The 25,448-nt window shown below is 38.6% G+C and overlaps 1 protein-coding gene across 1 annotated transcript; it reads right to left on the bottom strand.

Annotated features, from left to right (window-relative positions):
• Nucleotides 1-2,353: 2,353 nt before the first annotated feature.
• rcvrn.2 (recoverin, gene 2) lies at nucleotides 2,354-19,915 on the bottom strand. Its single transcript, NM_001008163.1, has 3 exons — nucleotides 19,458-19,915; nucleotides 4,124-4,235; nucleotides 2,354-2,739 (listed from the first exon to the last, which is right to left on the bottom strand). The coding sequence occupies exons 1-3, from the start codon at nucleotides 19,836-19,838 to the stop codon at nucleotides 2,651-2,653; spliced, it is 582 nt and encodes a 193-aa protein (NP_001008164.1). The 5' UTR covers nucleotides 19,839-19,915; the 3' UTR covers nucleotides 2,354-2,650.
• Between the last annotated feature and the right edge of the window lie 5,533 nt (nucleotides 19,916-25,448).

Raw genomic sequence — 25,448 nt, 5'->3', positions numbered from 1 at the left:
AAGACAATGTTATAATAGATGTAAAAACAAGTTTAATTTCTGGTGTCAGTATCTCTTTAATGATATATTCTCCTTTCTTTTGTATGAGATCAATTCTGTCTGTATTATATTGTAATATTAACTAGAGTCCAGCATCGGGTCGGCTACCCACGGGATACCCACAAAGCGGGCGGGATATTTAGTGTTGGGTGGGTTCGGGTGGGCTTGCATGGTTAAGAAAGTGAGTAAATGGGTATGGGTTGTGTGCGGGTCAAAAAAACGGACCTGTGCAGGACTCTAATATGAACTGCTTGGCACCTGAATATGGAAGCATATTACCCACTTGCAACCAATTCACCTGTGATATTCCAGATTATAGTCACACAAGGGGCATGAAAGTGTGTTGCCTTTATGCCTAAGTGCCTAAGTGTTTAGCCATTCATTGCTAAGCACAAGAACTGGGGGATACATACAGAATACTCTTTGGGGGATCCTATATGCATGCATAGTGAAGGAAGCCATTCTTTTACAAACAAATGATTATCTATGCAGAAAAGGTGCTTTTCCCCCCCAAAAATATACATTTAATACAACGTACATCACAATGCATTTTTATAGTTTTATGGAGACCCTTTTATATCCTTATCCCTTTCCTGCTTCCTGTTAGAGAAATGATATACTCACACACTCTTACTTCTATAGTTTTATTGTAAAACAAATACAATATATGCGAATCAATAAAGATTTTTCTTTTTAAGCCAAGCATCACAAAAAAACTACTAAATATCATTTAGATAAAACAACAACTCAGTTCTCTCAATGGTGAATTGTACAAAAACTCTATTCCTAATCGCCACATCTACACAGTGTGTTTCAGAACACACTGAAGTCATATATATGTGATTTTTGTTGTAGAACTAAAAAAATGGATTTTACCTAAGACATTAAACCCAATACCCCCCCCCCCAAAAAGAAAAAGAATAATAGGGATATCATGTATTTTCTGAAACACTGTTATACAGTATATCCACACTACAGTTTGTAGTTACTTAGTAATAGTTATGCCTAAACATCCCAGCCAAGAAGTCTCTGCCTATGTAATGTATAGTATCTTTCAGTTTAGGTATTGTAATGTTGAATCTCTAATCTAAACACGGTAGATGAGGACTAGGCCCAAAAGTATGCCATGGCCTGTGTGTTAGGCCTGATCACTAAGAACAAGTTCATATCTACTGTATGTCTTCCATTGTCAGTTGTATGGTTTGGTAAATGTAATATTGGTTAATGTTTTAGCTGAAATGCTGAAATGTCTATTATTATTGCTTAATTATGATTTGGGGTTAATATGAAACATTCAGAAAGTGGGTTATGCAAAGGGGCACAGGCAGATACCCTCTGTGTATCTACAAGGAGTCATTTAATGTGTGAGATTTGACTAGCTCCTCAGGGGTGTTACACACATGAGGCAGATGCCACTTTGCTAGAAGACACGACTGGTAACTTTAAGTGCTTAATTTCCATTTTCCAACCAGCATTTCTTATTGTGTATAGGGTTGCCACCATTCCGGTAGAATTAGGCTCGAGTAGCAGTTGGGTGGGTTGCGTAGGCATGCTCTCCACTCTATCCATCCCACCTGGTTTGTAACACCTGTGAATTGTTCTTAAAGGAGCTGGCCCTCTAGATCAGAGTATGAAAACATCTACAGTATAAGATTCTATTGAGTCCTGTTGGAGTGAATGCCAGTAGCACTAAAGTGATCTTCAAACACAAGCAGCACTAATTAAATCTTACTTCTTTCTCAATCTCATTATGTGAATAAGCCATCTGGTGCGGATCTTCCTCCAGGCAGACAGTTTATAATCTAGCACAAAGTCCTTTAATTCCCCTGTCTGCAATATAGGGGAGGTGGCACTATAGTACCTCATGTGCCAGCTTACATCTTATAAAGCAGCCATATTCCCATAACCTACACAGCAGTCAGTGGAGCAACTAGAAGTTACTGGGCCCAGTAGCAACATTATTTTTGCCCCTCCCCCCAAAATATAAAGACAATTTTTTTTTTAATGAAAATGTAAACCCTCAACAAATTAATGAACAATTGCTCAAAGTACTCTTCCGAGCAATTTTTTTTGCAATTTAAGTGCTGATCAGAGCAACATCACTTTTCTCACTAATTTAATTGTCTAAGCACAGTCCAGTTGGTTAAAATGGACCAGGTGCTGGGTTTACTTGGAAGGGTTGAACTTGATGGACTCTTTTTCAACCCTGTGTAACTATGTAACATTTACTATATTAGCAGTGTAGAACTTCTTATATCTTGGAAACTAGCAAACAATTTATGTCAGTTGCAAAAATGCTCTGAAGAATTTTACATTTATTATTTGAGGCTTTTTATTTCATACATTTGATATAACAGGGAATGAAACATAATATGTGAATAAACTGTAACTGAAATAAATCATCTATTGGTTTAACCATTTGTGCCATATAGGCCAGAAGCTTTGTCTGGCTAAGTTTGTTGCACTGGTGCTTTGATCTGCCACCAACACATCATTAGACTTTATTCCTTGTATTCTTGAATGTAAAGAAGATTGAAGTCTCACAAACACACACCGATCTTTATTGGCATTCGCTTGGGCTTCCCCCTCTTCTCCCTCCACCAGTCGCTGCTTATTTTTTTCTTGGGTCGTACTGAATAAGTCTCATGATCTCGTCGTTCATCATAATGCCCTGAATGAATTCTCCCTCGGCGATTTTCGCTGCATAGTAATGAAAACAATAAAAATGAATAAAACACACGCCGGGGCTCTTGTAAATTGAGTCGCTGACAGTAGGAAATATATTTCTCCTCTAAATCGTTTAGTTCAGCTAACAATATATAGGTGTCATTCTGAATGATCCAATAAATAAACATAGGCATAACTATCTGACAGAGTGTGAAATAGCATTCGCATGCCTGTCTCTGCACTCAGATTCCTTGCTGACAAAAATCATTTTAAGGCTTTCTGTGCCTTTTTGCTCATAGTATTAGAATCACACTAAATATACAGCATTGTGTATTATCCTGCAGGCACAGCTTCTGTATCGTTTACCCTGCACTATTATTATAACATAAAGCTGGGCATGGACTTGCACTTGTTTGGCCCGTATTGTTTGGCTTCATGGGCTACTGCTTTAGCTGTGTGCCATACAAGTATGGGATCTGTTGTCCAGAACCTAGTGATGTGCAAAGTTAGGAAAAATTCAATAGACACTCATCCGTAACCCACACAAACTTAATCCAAACCTTACCCAAGCCTGCAAAATGTTGCCATTGTAGGACCTGCACCCAACTGGTACCTGCATCTTTCCATTCTGAAAGCTTCTACTGTGGGCACCTTAGGTTCCAAGGTGGGGAAACTTCTGGAGCAGAGAAATAGTGTACTTCCCCAGTCAAAATCACACCCAACACAAACCCACCTGACCTAGGGGTAAACCCGTGTTAACCCGCACATCACTACCAGAAGCCCCTTATGCAGAAAGCTCAGAACTACAGAAAGGCCATCTCTCATAGACTTCATTTAATCAAATAATTCACATTTTTAAAAATTATTTTTTTCTCTGTAATAAAAAAAAATACCTTGTACTTGATGGTAACTAAGATATAATGAATCCTTATTGCAGTGATCCCCAACCAGTGGCTTGCGAGGAACATGTTGCTCACCAACCCCTTTGGATGTTGCTCCCAGTGGCCTCAAAGAAGGTTTTTATTTTTGAATTTCTGGCTTGGAGGCAAGTGTTGATTGCATACCTAGTGTATTGCCAAACAGAACCTCCTGTAGGCTGGCAGTCTACATAGGGGCTACCAAATAGCCAATCCTAGCTCTTATTTGGCAGTCCAGGTACTTTTGTTATACCTGTGTTGCTGCCTAACACCTTTTCCATTTGAATGTAGCTTGCGAGTAAAAAAAAAAGGTGTCTTATTGGAGCCAAAACAATCCTATTGGGTTAATTTAATGTTTAAATTAGTTTTTAGTAGTCTTAAGTTATGGAGGGCATGGAAAGATCCCTTATCTAGAAATCCCCATATACCAACCATTCTGGATAACAGGTCCCATACTTGTATTTAACATGAATTACTACTGAGACTCCTAACAGAGTTACCATCATCACTCTTTTTGAAGTAGGCCCATAGCTTGTCTGCTCTTTTTTGTGGGGTATTTTCATCATCTGCCAGGTTCTTCTGCTCTTCTGGTGGGATCATCTTGAAAATTGCCTAGAAAGAATCAGAAGTGTAAATATATATATACAGAGAGAAAGAGTACCGCATGTACCTCATTGAAATTGAAATAATATATATATATAAAATCAGTGTGCTCATATTTACATTTAAGGAAAATAAAAGAAATTGCATCAGTTTTTAATAAAAAAGACATTTTAGTTCTCCAGAGCTTCCGAGTCACCAGACTTGGGGTTCTGATACAGCTTGGCTGAACACATTCTATAAAACGTGCTTGGATTTGGCCAAATCTGGAACTGAATCCTGAATTCAATGCATCCCAAGAAAACAGAGGTCTTGAGAAAAGCATTCACATTGTGCATCGCCTGTTCAGCATAATTCAGCAGATCCATGATGGGAAAATGCCTGGATATAGGACCAGTTTGGCCACACCGAATTGTTACGGATTTAAGCAGTTGGTTTTATGACCAGATAATTAAAAGGACCTATGCTGTTCAATTGTCAATGACTACTCATATGTATAGCAATAACCATTGTATAAGATACCCTATTTTTCAAATATATATGAATACTAATCATTGGTCAGGACCCTGCTGGACCCTCAACACTTGTGCCCACCCCTCCTTAATAGGCGCTGGCATCCCCTGTGCATACTTAAGCTAGGTGCAAGTACAGTAGGGAAATTCTGTACTGCATATATACAGGGGATGCCCGGGGCACCGGAACAATGTGGGAATGTGGCACTTACTGAAAAATTACCCAGGGCTGTTGCATTTTTGAAGATGAAGAATATATGCCTGGGGTAGGAAGTAAGCAACTGTGGGGTGTCTAACAACTCGGCATCCCCAGTGATTCTCTCTTTTAATCTAATATTAAAACACAATTATTAGTATTAATACCTTCCAGTGCTGTGGTCTTTTCTGACCAGGGCACTATATATTGTCCCTGGTTAGAATGAGTTTTCTCATACTGATAAAATGTTAAAGGGGGGGGGGTCACCTTCAGGTTAACTTTTAGTATGTTATAAAATGGCCTTTTCTTAGCTAATGTACAATTGGTCTTTTTTATTGTTTCTGAATGATTTGCCGCCTTCTTCTTTTGACTCTTTCCAGCTTTCAAATGGGGGTCACTGACCCCAGTAGTCAACAAAACTATTGCTCTGACAGGCTACAATGTTATTGTTATTGTAACTTTTTATTACTTATCTTTATATGTATGGCATCCTCTATTTATATTCCTATCTCTCTTTCAAATCACTGCCTGATTGCTAAATTTAATTGGATCCAAGCAACCAGATAGCTGTTGAAATTCTCAAATAATTCTCAGAATAGCACCCTCTACGTTTAAAATTTAATTAAAAAGGTGAATTACCCCTTGAATTAGTGACCATGGTAGTGATATTAGACTGGAAATTACTATTGCTTCAGACTAATGTGATTGAACTTTACCTGTAAATCAAAGTATACAATCAGTATCTTCACTAATAATGATTTCTTAGCCCTGGTTTTACTGTGTCAGTCAGTTTTGGGGATCAGAGTCTCTGCTTTATTAGCATTCTGCACACTTAAGATCTTTTCGGTTCACCTCATGGGATTAGAGAGCCTTGTTGCTAAGTGCTGTACAAATGGCCTTCAAGCTGCTAAATACCAGCGTCATCCCTGTCTTGATTTTCTTTTGACCTCTCTGATGTTTTAATAGGATTACTGGCTTCTCTCCTGTACACGTTGTACTGTGCTGATTTTTGTCACAAAGCAGTTCCACGGTTTCAGTTCCCGTTATCTTTTAAGGATCGTTGTATCTGAGACATTGATTTGCACTTTTTTTGTGCTAGACCAGCAGGCCCGGACTGGCAATCTGTGGATTTGGGCCAATGCCAGAGGGGCTGCTGTAAGATGCCATACACAGTCACTATTTATTGGGCTGGAAGGGGGCTATTTGGGCCTCTGTGTAGTTGAAATGCCAGGGCCTGTTTTAAATCCCAGTCCAGACCTGTAAACCAGCATAGTCTGTTGGAGCAGTAGTAAATGGAATGGTTTGGAGTGCTTTGCTTGTGGTAGGTTTTGTCCAGAAGACCCCAAATAGTGCCCTCTGCCTTCAGTGAGAATCACTTGAAAGTACAAACCGGATTCCAAAAAAGTTGGGACACTAAACAAATTGTGAATAAAAACTGAACGCAATGATGTGGAGGTGCCAACTTCTAATATTTTATTCAGAATAGAACATAAATCACGGAACAAAAGTTTAAACTGAGAAAATGTACCATTTTAAGGGAAAAATATGTTGATTCAGAATTTCATGGTGTCAACAAATTCCAAAAAAGTTGGGACAAGGCCATTTTCACCACTGTGTGGCATCTCCCCTTCTTCTTACAACACTCAACAGACGTCTGGGGACCGAGGAGACCAGTTTCTCAAGTTTAGGAATAGGAATGCTCTCCCATTCTTGTCTAATACAGGCCTCTAACTGTTCAATCGTCTTGGGCCTTCTTTGTCGCACCTTCCTCTTTATGATGCGCCAAATGTTCTCTATAGGTGAAAGATCTGGACTGCAGACTGGCCATTTCAGTACCCGGATCCTTCTCCTATGCAGCCATGATGTTGTGATTGATGCAGAATGTGGTCGGGCATTATCTTGTTGAAAAATGCAGGGTCTTCCCTGAAAGAGATGACGTCTGGATGGGAGCATATGTTGTTCTAGAACCTGAATATATTTTTCTGCATTGATGCTGCCTTTCCAGACATGCAAGCTGCCCATGCCACACGCACTCATGCAACCCCATACCATCAGAGATGCAGGCTTCTGAACTGAGCGTTGATAACAACTTGGGTTGTCCTTGTCCTCTTTGGTCCGGATGACATGGCGTCCCAGATTTCCTAAAAGAACTTCGAATCGTGACTCGTCTGACCACAGAACAGTCTTCCATTTTGCCACACTCCATTTTAAATGATCCCTGGCCCAGTGAAAACGCCTGAGCTTGTGGATCTTGCTTAGAAATGGCTTCTTTGCATTGTAGAGTTTCAGCTGGCAACGGCGGATGGCACGGTGGATTGTGTTCACTGACAATGGTTTCTGGAAGTATTCCTGAGCCCATTCTGTGATTTCCTTTACAGTAGCATTCCTGTTTGTGGTGCAGTGTCGTTTAAGGGCCCGGAGATCATGGGCATCCAGTATGGTTTTATGGCCTTGACCCTTACGCACAGAGATTGTTCCAGATTATCTGAATCTTCGGATGATGTTATGCACAGTTGATGATGATAGATGTGAAATCTTTGCAATTTTTCGCTGCGTAACACCTTTCTGATATTGCTCCACTATCTTTCTGCGCAACATTGTGGGAATTGGTGATCCTCTACCCATCTTGGCTTCTGAGAGACACTGCCACTCTGAGAAGCTCTTTTTATACCCAATCATGTTGCCAATTGACCTAATTAGTGTTATTTGGTCTTCCAGCTCTTCGTTATGCTCAAATTTACTTTTTCCAGCCTCTTATTGCTACTTGTCCCAACTTTTTTGGGATTTGTTGACACCATGAAATTCTGAATCAACATATTTTTCCCTTAAAATGGTACATTTTCTCAGTTTAAACTTTTGTTCGGTGATTTATGTTCTATTCTGAATAAAATATTAGAAGTTGGCACCTCCACATCATTGCGTTCAGTTTTTATTCACAATTTGTTTAGTGTCCCAACTTTTTTGGAATCCGGTTTGTACTTGTCTATTTCTTATGGAAGGCAATGGAATATATTTTAAGCTGCTAAAAAACGCATCAGTAAATGTACGTTTTGTCTTTACTAGTGCCATCGCCTAAATCATTTTGTCATGTTCCATTGAGTCCACAGTATCACTGACATCACAGGTATGTACAGGTATGGGACCTGTTATCCAGAAAGCTCATAGACCCGATACTAATCAAATAATTAACAGTTTTTTAAATGAATTCTGTTTTCTGTGTATTAATAAAACAGTACCTTGTAATTGATCCCTAAATAATCCTTACTGGAGGCAAAATAACCCTACTGTGTTTAATATTAATGTTTAAATGATTTGTTAGTAGACTTAAGGTATAGAGATCCAAATTACAGAAAGACCCCTTATTTGGAAATCTCCAGGTCCCAAGCATTCTGGATTATAGGTCCCTTACCTGTATTTACTAAGGCCTGGATGCTCATAGCATATAACTTGCACTCACTGCCTTTGCTGATCAGGAAAGATAAGTCATGCTAAATACACCATGGGGCATGTGACGCCGGTATCCCAAGTAGGCAAGTGTAACTGCTAATTGAATGTGGCAGACTTCTTCATTCCTTGTGACATGGTTCCCGACTGCTAATTACATTTGGTTCAACTCTACACACACAAACCCCATAACTAATTCTTGTTACTAATGCTTTAGACTCCAGAGTAATGAATTAAGAGACAAATGATCGTACATTGATTAAACTGAGAAACCATTGTCGGTAGAAAATGACATGTACTAATGATATCCCGCTCAACCTCAGTGAAGATAAATAGAATAGAATAACTGACACATCCTTTTTAGAATAATAGTTACTATTACTGACACCACAGGCATCAGAAATCTACTAGTAACAGGATGCGCCCGGCTGAGTGCACCTGCAGGGCCCCTGGGACCGGAGCCCCGGTGGGCCCTTCACACCCCAGTCCGACCCTGTGCAGTTACCTTACTATTAGCCTTTAAGCAACAGGAGTGGCAGGTATTTAAAGATTTCTAAGAGGCTGTTTACTTATTAGATTTTTGTGTGTGGGGGGGTTACATGTCCTTTATAACTATGAACACTGTGAACATGTATGTGCGTATTTATCACACTCATCAAATTAGTATAGCTAAAAGCAGATTATTCTCAACAATTTTTCAGTTGGTCTTCATTTTTATTTATAGTTCTTGAATTATTTTCCTTCTTCTGACTCTTTCCAGCTTTCAAATTGGGGTCTCTGACCCCAGCAGCCAAAAAACTATTGCTCTATGAGGCTCAAATTTATTGTCATTGTTAGTTTTCATTACGTATCTTTCTATTTAGGCCCTCCTCTATTTTCAAACCACTGCCTGGTTGTTAGGTTAAGTTTGACCCTATCAACCAGATAGCTGCTGAAATTCCAGACTAGAAAGCTGCTGAACAAAAAGCTAAGTAAAAAGCCACAAATAATAAAAAACGAAGATGAACTGAAAATTGTCTCTTAATTTAAAGGTGAACTGAGGGTTCACTCATCGCTCTGCATCATTAGGCACAGCACACTTGCACCTATAGAATCGGGTGCAGATATCATTTGCATGCCAAACACCGGAAATGATGCCACGCAGACTTAGAAAACATTTAGCGCAACTGCACCTTGTTTGCCATGAAGCAAATGCAAACTGCACACTTTCCCATTTTCCCACAATGCACCGTTTTTTCCCCCAGAATGTCATTATGGACAAAACAGGTAATTCTATTGTGCACTTTGCACACTGTGTCTAGGCAAGTGAATGCGCTCTACAATCTTCTTCCCAAATGCGTATGGGTCACAAATACTTTCAGTCAGAAAACCTATATTGAATTTACTCTAAGGGAGAATGGTTCCCACTGCTATTATTGCATTCCCCATTAGTCTTGCTCATGACATAGTGTCGCTCAGTAAGCGCATTTCCATGCCGTGCCTGCTGCTTGCCAACAGCACAAGTGGTGCTTAACAAGAACTGAAAGCTCTGCTTTTGTAATACAGGCACATTCTGCCTGTCCTTGATATGCTGATAAAAGACGGCAATAAGGTCTCTAATGTATTAGCAAAACAATCAATGCAAATTAATAATAGGCAAACAGCATTTTTATTTCATTCACTTATAAACCTGTCAAGGGCATTCCTCCAAGCCAGGAATTCAAAAATAAACACTTGCTTTGGGGCCACTGGGAGCAACATCCCAGGGGTTGGTGAGCAACATGTCTAGGGCCTAGATTATAGGGGTTGCTGTCTATCAGCAGGACAAAGTGCCTCTAGGGAGATTATATAGCACTAAACCTAGGGGACAAGGTTGTATTGAATCCAAGTACTGTCTGGGACGTGATTGTGTGCTCTGAACTGCGACACTGACAACAACAGACTAAATAAAATGCGTAGCTTTCCATAGGGTAGCATAGTTTGTAAATGTGGAGTCATTCATTTCACGTGCGGTGATTCCTATTAATTAGACTGCCAGTCACATTCGATTCACCTCTACACGCAGCAGCCGATAACTCATTCTTGTTATTATTGTTTGAGACTGTCCCCCAAAGCAATAAATAAAAAAAAAAAACGGACTGCTTATTGATTAAGTCTTAATTGAAAAGACACCGAAACTAATAAGTCTTCATTGCTTACCTTGAACTATGGATTTTTTCCATTGGACATTCTTTTTACATAAAATATTTGCTTGTTGTTCTTTATCTTGTTTGTTTTGTGTTATATAGCATACTGGTCTAAAAGATAAGTAAACCTTAAAAAACTGAATGTAAAATTGTTATTTAGATACAACGAATCTACTATTTTGGGATTCAAACAAATCCTGAATCCTTTGTGAAAGATTTGGCTGAAGACGTCTGGTGTCACTCCAACCAAAAAATGGTTGTCCTGGGCTAAATGGGGCTAAAATGTTATTACTATTGTTACTTTCTGTTCCTGCATGGTTGTTAGGTTGAATGGACCCCTAGCGACCAAATAATAGCTAAAAATTCAGGGGAAAAGTTTAATTTAAAAACTTTCAACTTAAACTACATATTGTCTCAGAATTAGGGATGCACCAAATTCGGTACCTCATTATTTGGCAGAATCACTGAAACCTTGGGTTTGGATTTGGCTAAATACTGAACTGAACCTGGAAGCAGAACTTTCTGAAGATGCTGGTCAGGAATCCAAATCCTGCTAAAAATGGCTCAGATTCGACTGAATCCCCAACCGAATCCAGGATTCCATGCATCACTATCACTGTATACATTATAATAAGCGAGAAGTTAGTTTTAAGATGAAATACCCATATGAATAAAGCCTTATGCCCTTTTTGGATTATTAACTGGGAGAATTTTGGGTCCAAGTGTGTTAGATTCTTGCTCTGCGTTTCATTTTCTGACACGTTAATGATGTGTTGGTTGTTTATTGGTATGTGTGTGTGTGCTCTTCCTTGTTTTTAACCTCTTCATTAGATGGTTACTTACACCAGTGGGACCTTCTATAGGTGGAGGCACCCATAAAATGAAGGTCTTAGGATTTACCACAAAAAATGACTTAGGCTCTTAGGTATCACTGAATGTAAGAGTACACTTGGCAGTCTCTGAGAGCAACCAGTAATACATTGGTAAGGGTTAAAAGGAGCATGGACCTGGCTAGATGGATTCTGGCTAGATAAATACAATGCATGTACACCATAAATAACTATTGTATTAAATGCCATGGGTCAGAGTAATAATTGGTATTTGTATGGCATATTTGTGTGTTTTTGTTGGTTTTTATTACTGAGGAAATTCACTTTAGTTTGTTGGCAGCGTAACATGGCATGGTTATACCATCATTATTGGATCTCCTGTATCAACTCTCCTATATGTTTGCTCTTTGCACCCCATAGTATTAGCTAGTATCCATCACTGCCTTCACTTTGTACCTCTGAATACAGGAGGGACAGGACACGGCCAACAAGAATGCAAGGTATTAGGGAGCCCAATATTTATTGCTTATGGCAGGCCTTAAGGCAGGTATTTAGTATGTTACAGAATGGCTAATTATAAGCAACTTTTCAGTTGGTCTTAATTTTCCTTTTTTAAATGATTTGCCTTCTTTTTCTGCCTCTTTTCAGCTTGCAAATGGGGGTCACTGACCCTGGCAGCCACAAAATGATTGCTGTGTGAGGCTACAATTATATTATTACTATGACTTTTTATTATTTATTGTTTTATTACTTATTCTATTAAGGCCATCTCCTGGTCATATTTCATTCTCTCATTCAAATCAGTCCCTGGTTGCTTAGGTTATTTGGACCTTAGCAACCATATAGCTGCTGAAATGTCAAACTGACATTCTACATAAAAAGCTAAATCATTGAAAAACAACAAAAAATAAAAAATGAAGACCAATTGCAAATTGTCTCAAAATATTACACTCTACATCATACTAAATGTGTGAACAACCCTTTAAGTACAGGGCTCCCTTATACTGGATCTTATCTGATAATATGATGCAAGGTGAAGTGCCCAGCTTGTAAAGCCAAATGTGTAGGTGAATGGTGCAGGGTACAATTTTGTAACACATGGGTCAAGTAAATAATTTTGATTTAAGTTTAGCATTTGTTTACCTTTTATAGTACCAAGAGTGACATAAATGTGCACAATCATAGAGTTAAGCCATCCTTGTGTATGTTTTTGTTTCCCGCAATCACTTCAGTTGTGATGATTATACAACCAACAGATGAGGTGATGCTGTGGGACAATGACATTCTCCAATGCAGTCAGTCCCTGCCCTGTACAGCGCATAAACAGAAGAGGCTTACTTTTCCACAGCTTAATGGCTGAGGATCTCAGGTTAATTCTGACTGACAGCAAAGGGGAAACATCTCTATTTATGGTATCCACCTTCTGTGCACAAGATCAGCCTTTTTATCTAGCCTTTACTCAAGCAGCTGTTCCTAGTGCTTGGGATCACTGTGAGCAACCTGCCCCACTGCTAATTCTGCCACGCGATTATGGCTAGCTGTCACGACTAGTTAACTCGGACACTAAATCGTTAGTAATTCTGGGAGATCAAAGGGAGGTGGCTAGATAAATACATAGCATATTTGTGTGTTTCCATTAGATTTTATTACTGAGGAAATTCACCTTAGATTCCTGGCAGCTTAAAGGAAAACTATACCTCCAAACAATGCAGGTTTCTATAAAAATATATTGTATGTGTAAAACCCTGCTTCATCTAAATAAACCATTTTCATGAAAATATACTTTTTTAGTAATATGTGATATTGGGTACTGTCATTTTAAGAATTAAGGGCAGCCATCTGGGATCATAGGATTCACAGTGCACACAAACAAGCCAAGGCACACACACATGTTAGGTCACATCAGCCAATTAATGGACAGAGTTTTGCCTTTTGCTTCCACACTTCATCCTGTTACAGTTATTCAGTATTATGCTTGTTTATTGTTATATACATTAGGGCTGATTTACTAACTGTACAGCAGTTGCAAGGCCACAAATTCCCCCAAAGTCTGTTGCATGGAAAATCCCATGTATTAAAGTTACTTGCATAAACACGTGCCTCTTGCACTTCTGTACAGTTGCTCTCTCGTCCCCTGCCTGCCTCCTTTTTCTAAGTAGAGTGCTGTTGTGGCTATTGATGCAGGAAGCTGTGGGAACCCTGGGGCTACAGGCACCTCCAAACCAGGTGGGAACTCCAGGGTTACACACAGTGGCCTGTGCCAACTGCGCAGATGCACCAAAGAAATGGGCACACGTTTCAAAGGCCAGAATTAACCATATTTAGAAGATTTTCAGCATATTTGTGTCCAGTTTGCATTAATTGACCACATCAGCCAGAATTGCATTATACACATTCCCCATGGTGACCGCATGATGGAAACTTGGGGAAAAAAATGTGGTGCAGTAAGTAAATGACCCCTAATGCATTTTTGGCTCTCCAAAAGATCGCTTATTTTGCATACATATAATGAAACTGCACATTATTTCGTACTGCCCTGGCCCCAGCCTCCCCTGTTATAATGCTCCTGGAAATGTAATGTATGCTGCTGAAATCAGCTATGTTATTTTTTATGCTATTGTAAGGTTACCATCAGTTCCCATTCGAGGAGGGACTGACCCCATTTCGAGTTACCTGTCCTCATGGAGAAATTGACCACAGCAAGTTTTCCCAGCCCCTGGAATCTGTCCCCCGGCTATCACTACTGCCCCCCAAGCCATTTGTCCCTATTCCAGGACAAAAAGGAGTGATCTTCTGTCTCCTCACCCCCTATCACCCCCTAAAAATCTTGTCATCATCATGGCGTGTGCCGCAGTCCCCGTCCTGTTGCCGAATCTGTTAACCTAATACTATTCACTATTCATAGCTCACTTCGCTGACAGTATTGAAGATTAGACAATAAACTCTACAGGGCTGGCACCTCCATCCTTCTGTGTCGTCTCTGCATATTTACACATATTTGCTACAGTGTTTGTCCTCCCTTGTCCTTTTCGGCATTGTAGGATTGTACAGCGCTGCATATCCTAGTAGCTTGATAAAGTAACATACCTACGTACATAGATGAGCAATTAGGCCTCAAAGGTTCTATGCTGCCATTAACAAACTAGAAACTACAAAGGGAACCCATACATGTATCAGGAGTTATCTTGGTGAAGACGTGTTTTATTCAACCTTTCCATATATTATAGATACAAATCAAAAGCTCTGCTTCATCAGGCTCAAACCGAACACCCATAGGAAAACTCATGATATGGAATCATCCTGAAGATGAACATTCATGCATTTAACATTTTTTAACCAAATGACTGTATACACAAATGCCACAAACAGATAAGACATTTTAGTAATTAAATGGTTGACCCTTCAACTATCCATAAACCTAGACACCTACCTGCAGAATTGTGTTATGCCAGATTCCTTTTTATTTCTCTGGCTAGGCTATACCTCATTTCTTTTCTCTGTCTTTGGATTTTGTGAAATGTACATCAACTGATGTAGTTATCTGTCCATCCAAAGTACCTTTCCACAGCATAGGAAAGGTGGTAAGTCAGGGTATCCTGTGGGTGACTTATGGATAAGGAGCCTGACAGATGTAAAAGGTGATCCACCCAGAAAACCTTTAAAGGGGAACTCCACCCAAATACAACTTAAGCTTTTTGAAAATAAAACATAATTTCAAGCAACTTTGCAATATACAACAAATACAAAATATGCAGCCTTTATCGTGATTTTTTAATGCAATAATATGGTTTGGAACAGTTCCCTAAGCCTGGCCCCCTGTTGATCTGTCTGACTACTTTGAGACTCAAAAAAAGTAACAGTAGTCAACTGTCCTCAGCCTGCCTTCAGCCTGAATCCTCTAATCCCACAATTCCACGCACATGTGAATACAGTCACATGGAAAAGGAAAAAAACATCAAAGGGCAATGCCTTGTGGATTATGTAGTTCCTGCATGCTGTCTGTAAGCTGTGGAAACGTTGTTACAATTTGGAACATCAATGTTTTAGTCCCTCCTTCCCTGCCCAGATTTCAAATAATGCAGAAAGAACTGTTTTGCAGCTGGATTTCAGAATATTTAGATTTTAAGCATCCCTTGCTAGGTCTTGACCACTTGACCATTTTTATTTATAGATGATTTTTTTCCCTAAAATGTATATATGCAAATGATGGCTTGGATTTAATTTAGTATTTGGCCAAACCCAATTTGATGCTTTCCTCGATAATACTTGGCTGCCAATCATTGTACATTATCTGTCCTCTGCCTCCCATGCCGTGACTGTACAGAGACCGCAGTTTGCATGCACCAATTTGCTGTACTAGGCTTTGCTTGTGCAGGGAGGAATAGCACCACCTCAGCTAGCAAGGAAGTGGTAGGATTAATTGGTAGGTTGGCAAGGATAAAGCACATTTGCTCTCAAATAAAGAAGGACAGTGACACCAGATCATATACGGTGACCACAAACTATCTTCTGAGGTACAATGCCTCTGTATTAAGGATACACCAAACTATTCATTTTTGGATTGAACTGAGTAACGAATCTCCAAAAAGAATCAGATGAAAACTGAACCGAATTGGAACTCTTGTTTACATATTTCAAAATTGCAAAGATAAATTTGCAATTTTGAACAAAAAGTTGCAGAGCACTTTACAGTCAGATGGTTTTATTAGTTTATAGTATAACAATGTACTTTATCTAAAGTAAAACAAGATTGTAAGCTCTTTTGGGCAGGGCCCCCTTCACCTCCTGTATCGGTTATTGGTTGCTTTATATGTTACTCTGTATGTCCAATGTATGAAACCCACTTGTTGTACAGCGCTGCGGGATATGTTGGCGCTTTATAAATAAATGTTAATAATAATAATAATAATAATAAAAACAAAATAGGATTTAACCTATAATTGATATCTGTTTGCGAAGGTGCACTTTGCACAGGGCTTGGTAACAAACACACTGCTGTGAATGATTATGTTTAAGTAAATAGACTACTGGCTTTCAAATGACTTCCCCCCTCACAGGAAAAACCTACTCCCTGTCTACAATTGCCTATTTACACTGCCACACTCCCACAGATTGGAAGGCGAGCTTGATTACGTCTGAGGAAGGATTCAGGAAGGGGCAAAAAACATTTGTCATCAGCTGAATGCTGGATTTCAGATATGGTTTTGATATAAGCACTTGTCAATATATACAGTATACAGTATATATATACATAGTTAATTCTGTACCAATATCTATACCAATATATATCTATATAGTAAAAATATGGATTATAAAACAACAGTAAATGTATGTAAGGATTAAGTGAAAAAATAGTAAACAGATATATAATTTTGGGTAAAACTAAAATATTTGCATTAACCACAAAAATAATGTGATTGATCTTGCAATACTCTGTTTTCCTCTGTTGCAACAGGGGTGCTCCTTGGGGGAACATCTGCCACCAGCTGCAGTGTGCCAAAATGAAAGCCAGTGTGTTATCTTTAATAGCCATTTCAGCTGCTTTATAGTAACATTTTAACAGATTACTGCCCTGTTTCTGAATGGGTTTGAAATATTTCAGGGAGAAGGTTCTTTACTCTCTCTGATAGGGCTAAGTGGGTTGGTGTGTTTTGTACTAAACATTAATTGTACAATACAATACTAACGCAATGTACGGAAAAGTGTTATGTAAGGAAAAGTAGAGAAAATGTAAAGGAAAAAAAATAGAACAAAACAGCATGGGACCATGGGACATTAGAGAAGTGACAGCAAACTGTTAGGAAATTAGAGTGGAACAGAGTAAGTTGTAGTAAAGTAAAGGGCAGTATAACAAGTACAGGTATGGGATCTGCTATCCAGAATGCTTGGGACCTGTGGTCTTCTGGATAAGGGATCTTTCCATAGTTTGGATTTCCATGATTTAAATTAACTAAAAAATCATTTAAACATTAAATAAAAACCAATAAGATTGTTTTGCATCCAATAAGGATTAATTACATCTTCATTTGGATCAAGTACAAGGTACTGTTTCAATATTACAGAGAAAAAGGAAATCATTTTTAAAAATTAGAATTGTTTGTTTAAAATGGAATCTATGGGAGACGGCCTTTCTGTAATTCAGAACTTTCTGGATTACGGGTATCTAGATAACGGATCCTATGCCTGTATAAGGAAATAGAATAAAATAGGGTTCTGCTGATGACCAAATCCTCCCCAAAAAAATCAGATATGAAATCTGAACTAAAATTTGCATATCAAATTTAAAAACAATTTAAAAAATTGGATTATTCATGAATAAAAAAATTACCAGTTTATCTTTGATGTCACATGACTTAACACCTAAAAATCAAGGAAAGCCAATATGTTAGGCACCCACCCCAATAAATTCAGGGGCAATATTTTTTCCCTGGGCTGGTGCTCCTTTTAATTTTTAGCCATATCCGGCAAAAAGAGCAAAGTATTCAGGATTGTGTGCATCCTTAGTTTATATGTAAGGCTGATGCCACACGAGGCGTTTTTCCGCTGCGTATTTTCTAATTCTCTCGGCGGCTGAAAAATGCACGATATCATCATCCATAGAAATAACTTGAAAAGACTCAAAGCAAACCACACAACGCGGAAATACGCTAGAAAACGCCTTAGTACGGATTTTTCAAGCGTTGGCCGAAATACGCCAATATTTGCAAAGCAAGCTATTCCTATGTATACACAAAGGCAGCTGCCAGACCTAGCGGAAATACACAGCTTTTTTGCTATTTCGCACTATTAGCACCATGGAAACGGGATTTGCTTACGTCACCAGTACTAGGCTGAAAAACGCCATAGTCTGGGGCTGTGTGGCTTGTGCGGCGTTTTTAGGCCGAGAAAAAACGCAGCCACATGTGGCATCAGCCTAAGTTTGCTATGTTATGCCAGTGACTTACTTGAATAAGGGGAATAGAAAAGGCTAATTAGAGTTAGTATCTAGGGAACATAGGGGTGAAGCACTCATGTAGGCCGCAAGCCGACATAGGGGCTATCGAAAAGTTGGAGAGTGCAGGGGATTGGGGAGATCTGTTCTTAACACCTGATCTTTTTGGCGTAGAAGAGTACAAATGTTCACAAAACATAGCAGAATATACAGTATAATTTAGACAAAAGACCTTTAATAGTGCAGTATAATTTTGTTTTCCTTTGCTTATTTGTAAGCTTTTATTGATTTACTAGTATAAGACTAAATGCCATCTTCCTGGTATTTTATCCACACCCATGTTATACTGGAGATGTAAACATCCCCATTGTTACTTATTTTTTCTTCATGGAAAAAAAGCAGAGTAATTACTTAGGGCCTTTAGGATTATATCCCATAGGGAGATTAGTAGCTACTTTATAAAGCTGGCTCGAAATAAGCTCAGTTGTTCTCAGTTAGGTTTGTACTTCATTATGGCATATGGGAAGCAATAAAACCTATTTCTAGCCACAATCTCTTTTGGAAAATTCCCATCGGCCATAGCCCAAAAGAATTTACTTTAAAGTCGAACATTGCTAACATAAGAACATAAGAAAATGAAGCCAGCATAAAACAAAAAGGTAAATATGTGTATATAGGTACCCATGTGCCTAGGGTGGCAGTTTGGGACACATGCAGTAGAAATGCAGCCCTGCAAATAGCAATATATAAATAATGTGGAGACTGAGAAATTTGACCATCTAATATATGTGATTTAATATATGTATATTTATATATAAAATTAAAACACTGGAAGATGCAGCAGTATTTTGCCCTTTTTACTGTATATTGTTCAGAGTGTATTTCCTAAGAACTCATCCTATCTACTTGATTTTCAAATGCAGTAATGTGTTATCAGTTGTTATGCAAAAAGTTATAATTAGGAACATGAACAACGGCTGAGAATTTGTGGTTAGAGAGAGTTAAGAATATATTTCTCAGATACTCTAAAGTCTTAAATACAATTCAGAAACAAATTCACTCCCTCTGGGAATTGTTCTGCCTCTGCCCAATGAATTCTATAGCTGTGTAAAGATTTTGTCTATATTGAGATGATGAGAAGATGCTATGTACTTACTGTAATAATTTCAAGCACTTCGACCTTGCTGATTTCCCCATTCTTGTCTACATCAAACAGGGAAAATGCCCACTCTAGCTTGAGGCTGGTTTTCCCAGAAGAAGTGAGATGCAGGGCAATGATGTACTCCCGGAAGTCCAAGGTACCATCTTCATTGGTGTCGAAGCTGCGGAACACGTGCCTGGCGTAGCTCTTGGGATCAGAATTGGGAAAGAAATTGGCGTAGATCTTCTCAAACTCTGTGCGAGTGATTTTGCCATTGGGGCTCTGCTTGCTGAAACTCTCATACCACTTGCAGAGTTCATCATCTGAGTACCTTGTGTTTGCTTTAAGATCTTCTAGGACCTCTTTTGAAAGAGCCCCACTCTTGGTGTTCCCCATTGTCACCCTGCTGCTCTAAAGCGTCAGCAGCAGAATCTGGGTCTCCTAGCTTCTCACCAGACACAATGCCCTTCGAGCCTGCCCTACACTAGAGTGGGGATTATACATGAGCCACCTCTTTTATAGACTTCTATGGTGCATTACATCTGTGCTGCTAATGGTCCACCTCTTCTTTATCTCTCAAGAGTATTTAAGAAGAAAGGCTTAGTGATGCCTTTATCTTTTTAATGACAAGAGATTTCTATCCTGAGAAGATTTAGACACGTCTTTCATTTCTGCCCCAATGCTCTTTTTTTTTCTTAATGCATCTTTCCCAGTCCGGACTTCACTTATTGAAATGAGATTCATCCATTGCTTTTCTATTATTATTTATCATATAATTAAATTGCCAACAGCATAATTTTCTAAAAACAAAATCACACAATTATCATTTTTGTCTAACTGGGAACTTCTTACTCTTCTGGGAGTTTAGCAATGTATAAAAACACATGGTATCATTATTATATTACCGATATTACAGATTACCTACAAAAAATAAACAACCAATACCCAATACAAGAGGTAAAGAGAGCCCTGTCTGAAAGAGCTTACAATCTTGCTAATGTCAAACTAATATAGTTTTGTTTCATTGTTATGTTGTTATAAACAGAAGTAAGTTAATACAGGTATCAGAATGCTCGGGACCTGGGGTTTTCTGGATAAGGGGCCTTGCTGTAATTTGGATCACCATAGCTTTTTAAGTCTGCTAAAAATTAAATCAAACATTAAATAAACCCTATAGGATGGTTTTGTCTCCAATAAGGATTAATTATAAGCGATCCCATACTTGTATATATATTTTGAATTTCCATCCTAATATGTCTCACTTGCAACTAGTTTTGCCCACGTTTATGCAGAGAAACAGCATAAAAACTTGATGGGAAGTTATATAAAGGAGCCTATACTATTATTGCAATTTTCAAGCCAGGAAAGCAGTTTGACTTTTGACAGCTTGCTTGGTTAGTACAGCACTAGTAGTGGTTGTGAAGGTTTTGTTAGGTGAGGCTACAAGATTAACACCGTGCCTTTATAAGAAGTACCATACTGAGCACATAAGTAATCTCCATATGTTCTACAGATCACTGAAGAAACCCTGATTCACCCCATTCCACATCATGAATGATTAGACTACCAACAGTTATTGTACATGATCTGAAAAATGTAAACACGAGCTGTTATTGCCTGCATTTAGACGAGGACTTTAAGTCTGCAGAATAAAAGGCAAACTGCAGGAATAACAAGAGGAAAAAAAATAATTAAAAATATATTAACTTTCCCCATATCTTCATGTGACAATTTGTTTATTATTATCGTAGCTCAAGCCACTGATCATCTCATCACTGCCTCCCCTGACAGGCCATTCACAAATGTAACTGACCTTAACAGTCAAGAGCTATTCCTAAGCTGATAGAGGAACTTCCTAGGGATAATTTAGACATCTGCAAGTGCGGTCACGCTGAAATTCATTAAAGGGATTCTGTCATGATCTTTATGGTATACATTTATTTTTAAATTACACTGTTTATATAGCAAATAATAAACTCTACCATTTCAAATTTTATCCTTGAACCAACAATTTTTTTTTTTTAGTTGTAGTATTGGTGTGTAGGTGCCATCTCAGTGCATTGTGCCTGAGTCTGAGCTTTCAGAAGGAGCCAGCGCTACACATTGGAACTGCTTTCAGGTAACCTATTGTTTCTCCTACTCCCATGTAACTGGAGGAGTCCAAAGCCGGACTTGGATTTCATAAGCTGGCCACACACGTAAAGATAAAACCGTATGAAACCTAGGGAGGGGATATCAATTTGCAACCCAGTAGTAAAGAGTCACTGAAGTTTATCAAAGCACAGGTCACAGGGCCGTGGGAAAGTAAGAGCATGTCTAGCTCCACGTCAAATTTTAAAATGAAATGTAAAAAAAAAATGCAGGATTCTGTTGGAGGAGAACAATTAACTGATGTATTTGGAAAAAAAAATATGTTTTCCCATAACAGAATCCCCCACTTGCGTACAAACGCACTCCTTGCTCTTCTGTATGGATGTGAGAAGTGCCACTGTGCAGTTGGGTAACTAGTTTGTGGGCCCCCCTGCAGAGGAACTCTTAGTAGCCCCCACCATTTACATTAGCACAGGGTGTGCTCAGGGTGTACGCAGGGTGTAAGCATCAGTGACCCGTAAGTAGCAGTGGCAGTGGTAGACACTTGTAGGTCCCCTCAGATCCCAGTGGTAGTGGGGTCCTTCAGGACTCAGGGCCCCCCTAATTGCGGGGTCTGCTGGGGCATTATTTACGCCACTGTGTCTATCACTGAACATAGCAGAAATCACAGTACAGGTATGGGATCCCTTATCCAAAAAACCATTATCCAGAAAGCTCTGAATTACGGAAAGCTTGTCTCCCATAGACTCCATTTTAATCAAATAATTCAGAATTTCAAAACTGATCTTTCTCTGTAGAAATAAAACAGTACCTTGTAATTGATCCCAACTAAGAAATAAATAATCCTTATTGGATGCAAAACAATTCTATTGGGTTTAATTCATGTTTTATTGATTTTTTAGTAGACTTAAGGTTTGGAGATCCAAATTACGGAAAGACCCCTTATCCGGAATCCCCTTGGTCCTGAGTATTTTGGAAAATGGGTCCTATACCTGTATTCCCTTTGCAGGTTGTATTAATAGACAGAGAAGACTTTTGCAAAACAAAAAAACAAGCAAATATCATTTTAACACTGAATCCAATAAGCGAAGGAATCACCCACGGTGCACCTTTTTATGACTTTAACCCAACACTGCTTTACACATTGCATTTATGCTCCTTTATGACTCCTCCCAGACACTGAAAGAAACCCCATGCTAATTAACCTGTACACAGGGGTGTAATTACATAATAACAGAGGCTGGGGGGGTCAGAAATACCCCATTATCCCCCAGTATCATCCCTCCTGCCTACACATGTGCTGTTCGATCTATGCCCTCATAGGATGGGGAAGGAGGTCATGGTTAGACTATGGGGCACATTTACTAATCTTCGAATCTGAATCCCGAATGGAAAAAAATCGGATTGGAAACGAACATTTTGCGATTTTTTCATCGCCGTCGCAATTTTTTTGTATTTTGCGATGAAAAAGTCGTGGCAAATAAACGATAAAGTTGTAACGGCGACGAAAAAGTCACGCAAAATACGGAAAAATCACGACAATAATGGAAAAACAACAATGGAAAAAATCGCAAAAATACCGATCATTACGAAAAAAACGCATTCAGACCCTTTCGGACATTCGTGGATTAGTAAATGTGCCCCTATGAGTGGGGGGGCCCAAAAATTATTTTTAGGGGGGCCAGGAAAAATTGATTTATGTCATTGCCTGTACAGTGTGGCAAAAAAACACCATGAAGTACATCGCCCACTAAGGGGTATATTTATTAAAGTATGTAAGCCAAAATCACTGGTGATGTTGCCTATAGCAACCAATCTTTGCTTTGGTTTTCTAATTTGTAGGTGACCTTTCAAATCCAACTCCTGATTGGTTGTTATGGGCAACATCACTGTTGATGTCGGCTTACATACAATAATAAATATGCCCCTAAGTGTATGATGGCTATTGTTGATATAAACCGATAACTCACTTGTACATTAGCTTTTTACTATTTTCTGGGCAATTCAGTATAGAGGATATTACATTAAATAACCTCAGTGTCTCTCTGCTAAACAATCATCCCACAACAAACTGACAGTTTGTGTACATTAATATAACTCAGGCATTTATACCCTGAGTGACCCTGCAGCTGTCATTGGGCCATAATGAATGTGTGTCTGGCTGGTAAAGGTCTGGCTGCCCATCTAATATTGTTCTTTTCAAAATGACAGCATAGAACAAGTGCTCTGCACCATAACCTGCCGCATACTCAGCCACAACTCATACAGCACAGTCTGTTTCTGAAATGATGTCGGAATAAATGGATCTCCGGGTTTCACAATTCCTAATCTCTTAGCATCGTGCCACAAACCAGAAGGTGCACTTTGATGTTTTATTGCGGTGATTTGTAATTGTAGTTCTGCAACAGATGGAGTGCTGGGAGTCACCTATCCACATTACAAGACATATTTATATATAAAAAATATCATACAGCTCTAGTCTTATTTATAACATGGTAAACTCTTGCTTTCACAAGCTCTTGTTTCATTTAAAATCCCCCACATGGCATATATTTGTTTGGCATATGCAACACTACTGATTACCCATCCATGGAACATATATACTGTATGAACTGGGCCTGAGCCATAAAGCAAGATAAGGATGTTTTTTTTCTCAGGAAGCAAATGGTGAGAGTAGTGAGTACTAAGACATATACCCCCCATGCATATGTATAAAGCACATATATTTTAATCACCCTAAAACTACCAAAAAACAATTGCCTACTAAAAACATACAGGTATGGAATCAGTTATCCAGAAACCCATTATCCAGAAAGATCCGAATTACGGAAAACCTGTCTCCCATAGACTCCATTTTATTAAATAATTCAGATTTTGAAAATTGATTGCCTTTTTCTCTGTAATAATAAAACAGTACCTGCACTTGATCCCAACTAAGATATAATTACCCCTTATTGGGGGGCAGAACAGCCCTATTGGGTTTATTTAATGGTTAAATGATTCCCTTTTCTCTGTAATAATAAAACAGTACCTGTACTTGATCCCAACTAAGATATAATTACCCCTTATTGGGGGGCAGAACAGCCCTATTGGGTTTATTTAATGGTTAAATGATTCCCTTTTCTCTGTAATAATAAAACAGTACCTGTACTTGATCCCAACTAAGATATAATTACCCCTTATTGGGGCAGAACAGCCCTATTGGGTTTATTTAATGGTTAAATGATTCCCTTTTCTCTGTAATAATAAAACAGTACCTGTACTTGATCCCAACTAAGATATAATTACCCCTTATTGGGGGCAGAACAGCCCTATTGGGTTTATTTCATGGTTAAATGATTCCCTTTTCTCTGTAATAATAAAACAGTACCTTGCACTTGATCCCAACTAAGGTATAATTAATCCTTATTAGGGGAAAAACCAATCCTATTGGGTTTATTTCATGTTTTATTGATTTTTTAGTAGACTTAAGATATGGAGATCCAAATTACAGATCCTTTATTTGGAATACCCTTGGTCCTGAACATTCTGGATAACGGGTCCAATACCTGTATTTCTAAGCAAATTTGTAGTATGGATTTATTTTTTAGTGCTTTAAAACACTGCGTTTAATAGCAATTATATATATACAAATAACTCAAAAACCATTACAAATTTGTAATGAATGTATATTGCAAAGTTGCATAAAATGTTTTCTTTTATTTTTGGGTTGACATGTCTTTTAAGTGCTAATAAAATACATTAATGCTAATGAGAATCCCTTTTTAGTAGTTATGCAACTGTCTGCACTGGTGGATAATCATTGAGGAGTTCTGTGAACATATAAAGGAACAAGGCCGACAATATGGTCAAGGGGATGACCTTTCTAATGTCCTCATATTTTACAATTATTTGTTAGAATACACACGTTTCAGT

Source organism: Xenopus tropicalis, chromosome 7, assembly GCF_000004195.4.
Source record: "Xenopus tropicalis strain Nigerian chromosome 7, UCB_Xtro_10.0, whole genome shotgun sequence".
In the NCBI taxonomy this organism is placed as follows: Eukaryota; Metazoa; Chordata; class Amphibia; order Anura; family Pipidae; genus Xenopus; species Xenopus tropicalis.
The sequence above is the reverse complement of the archived record's forward strand: the minus strand, read 5'-3'. Positions and strand labels throughout refer to the sequence as shown.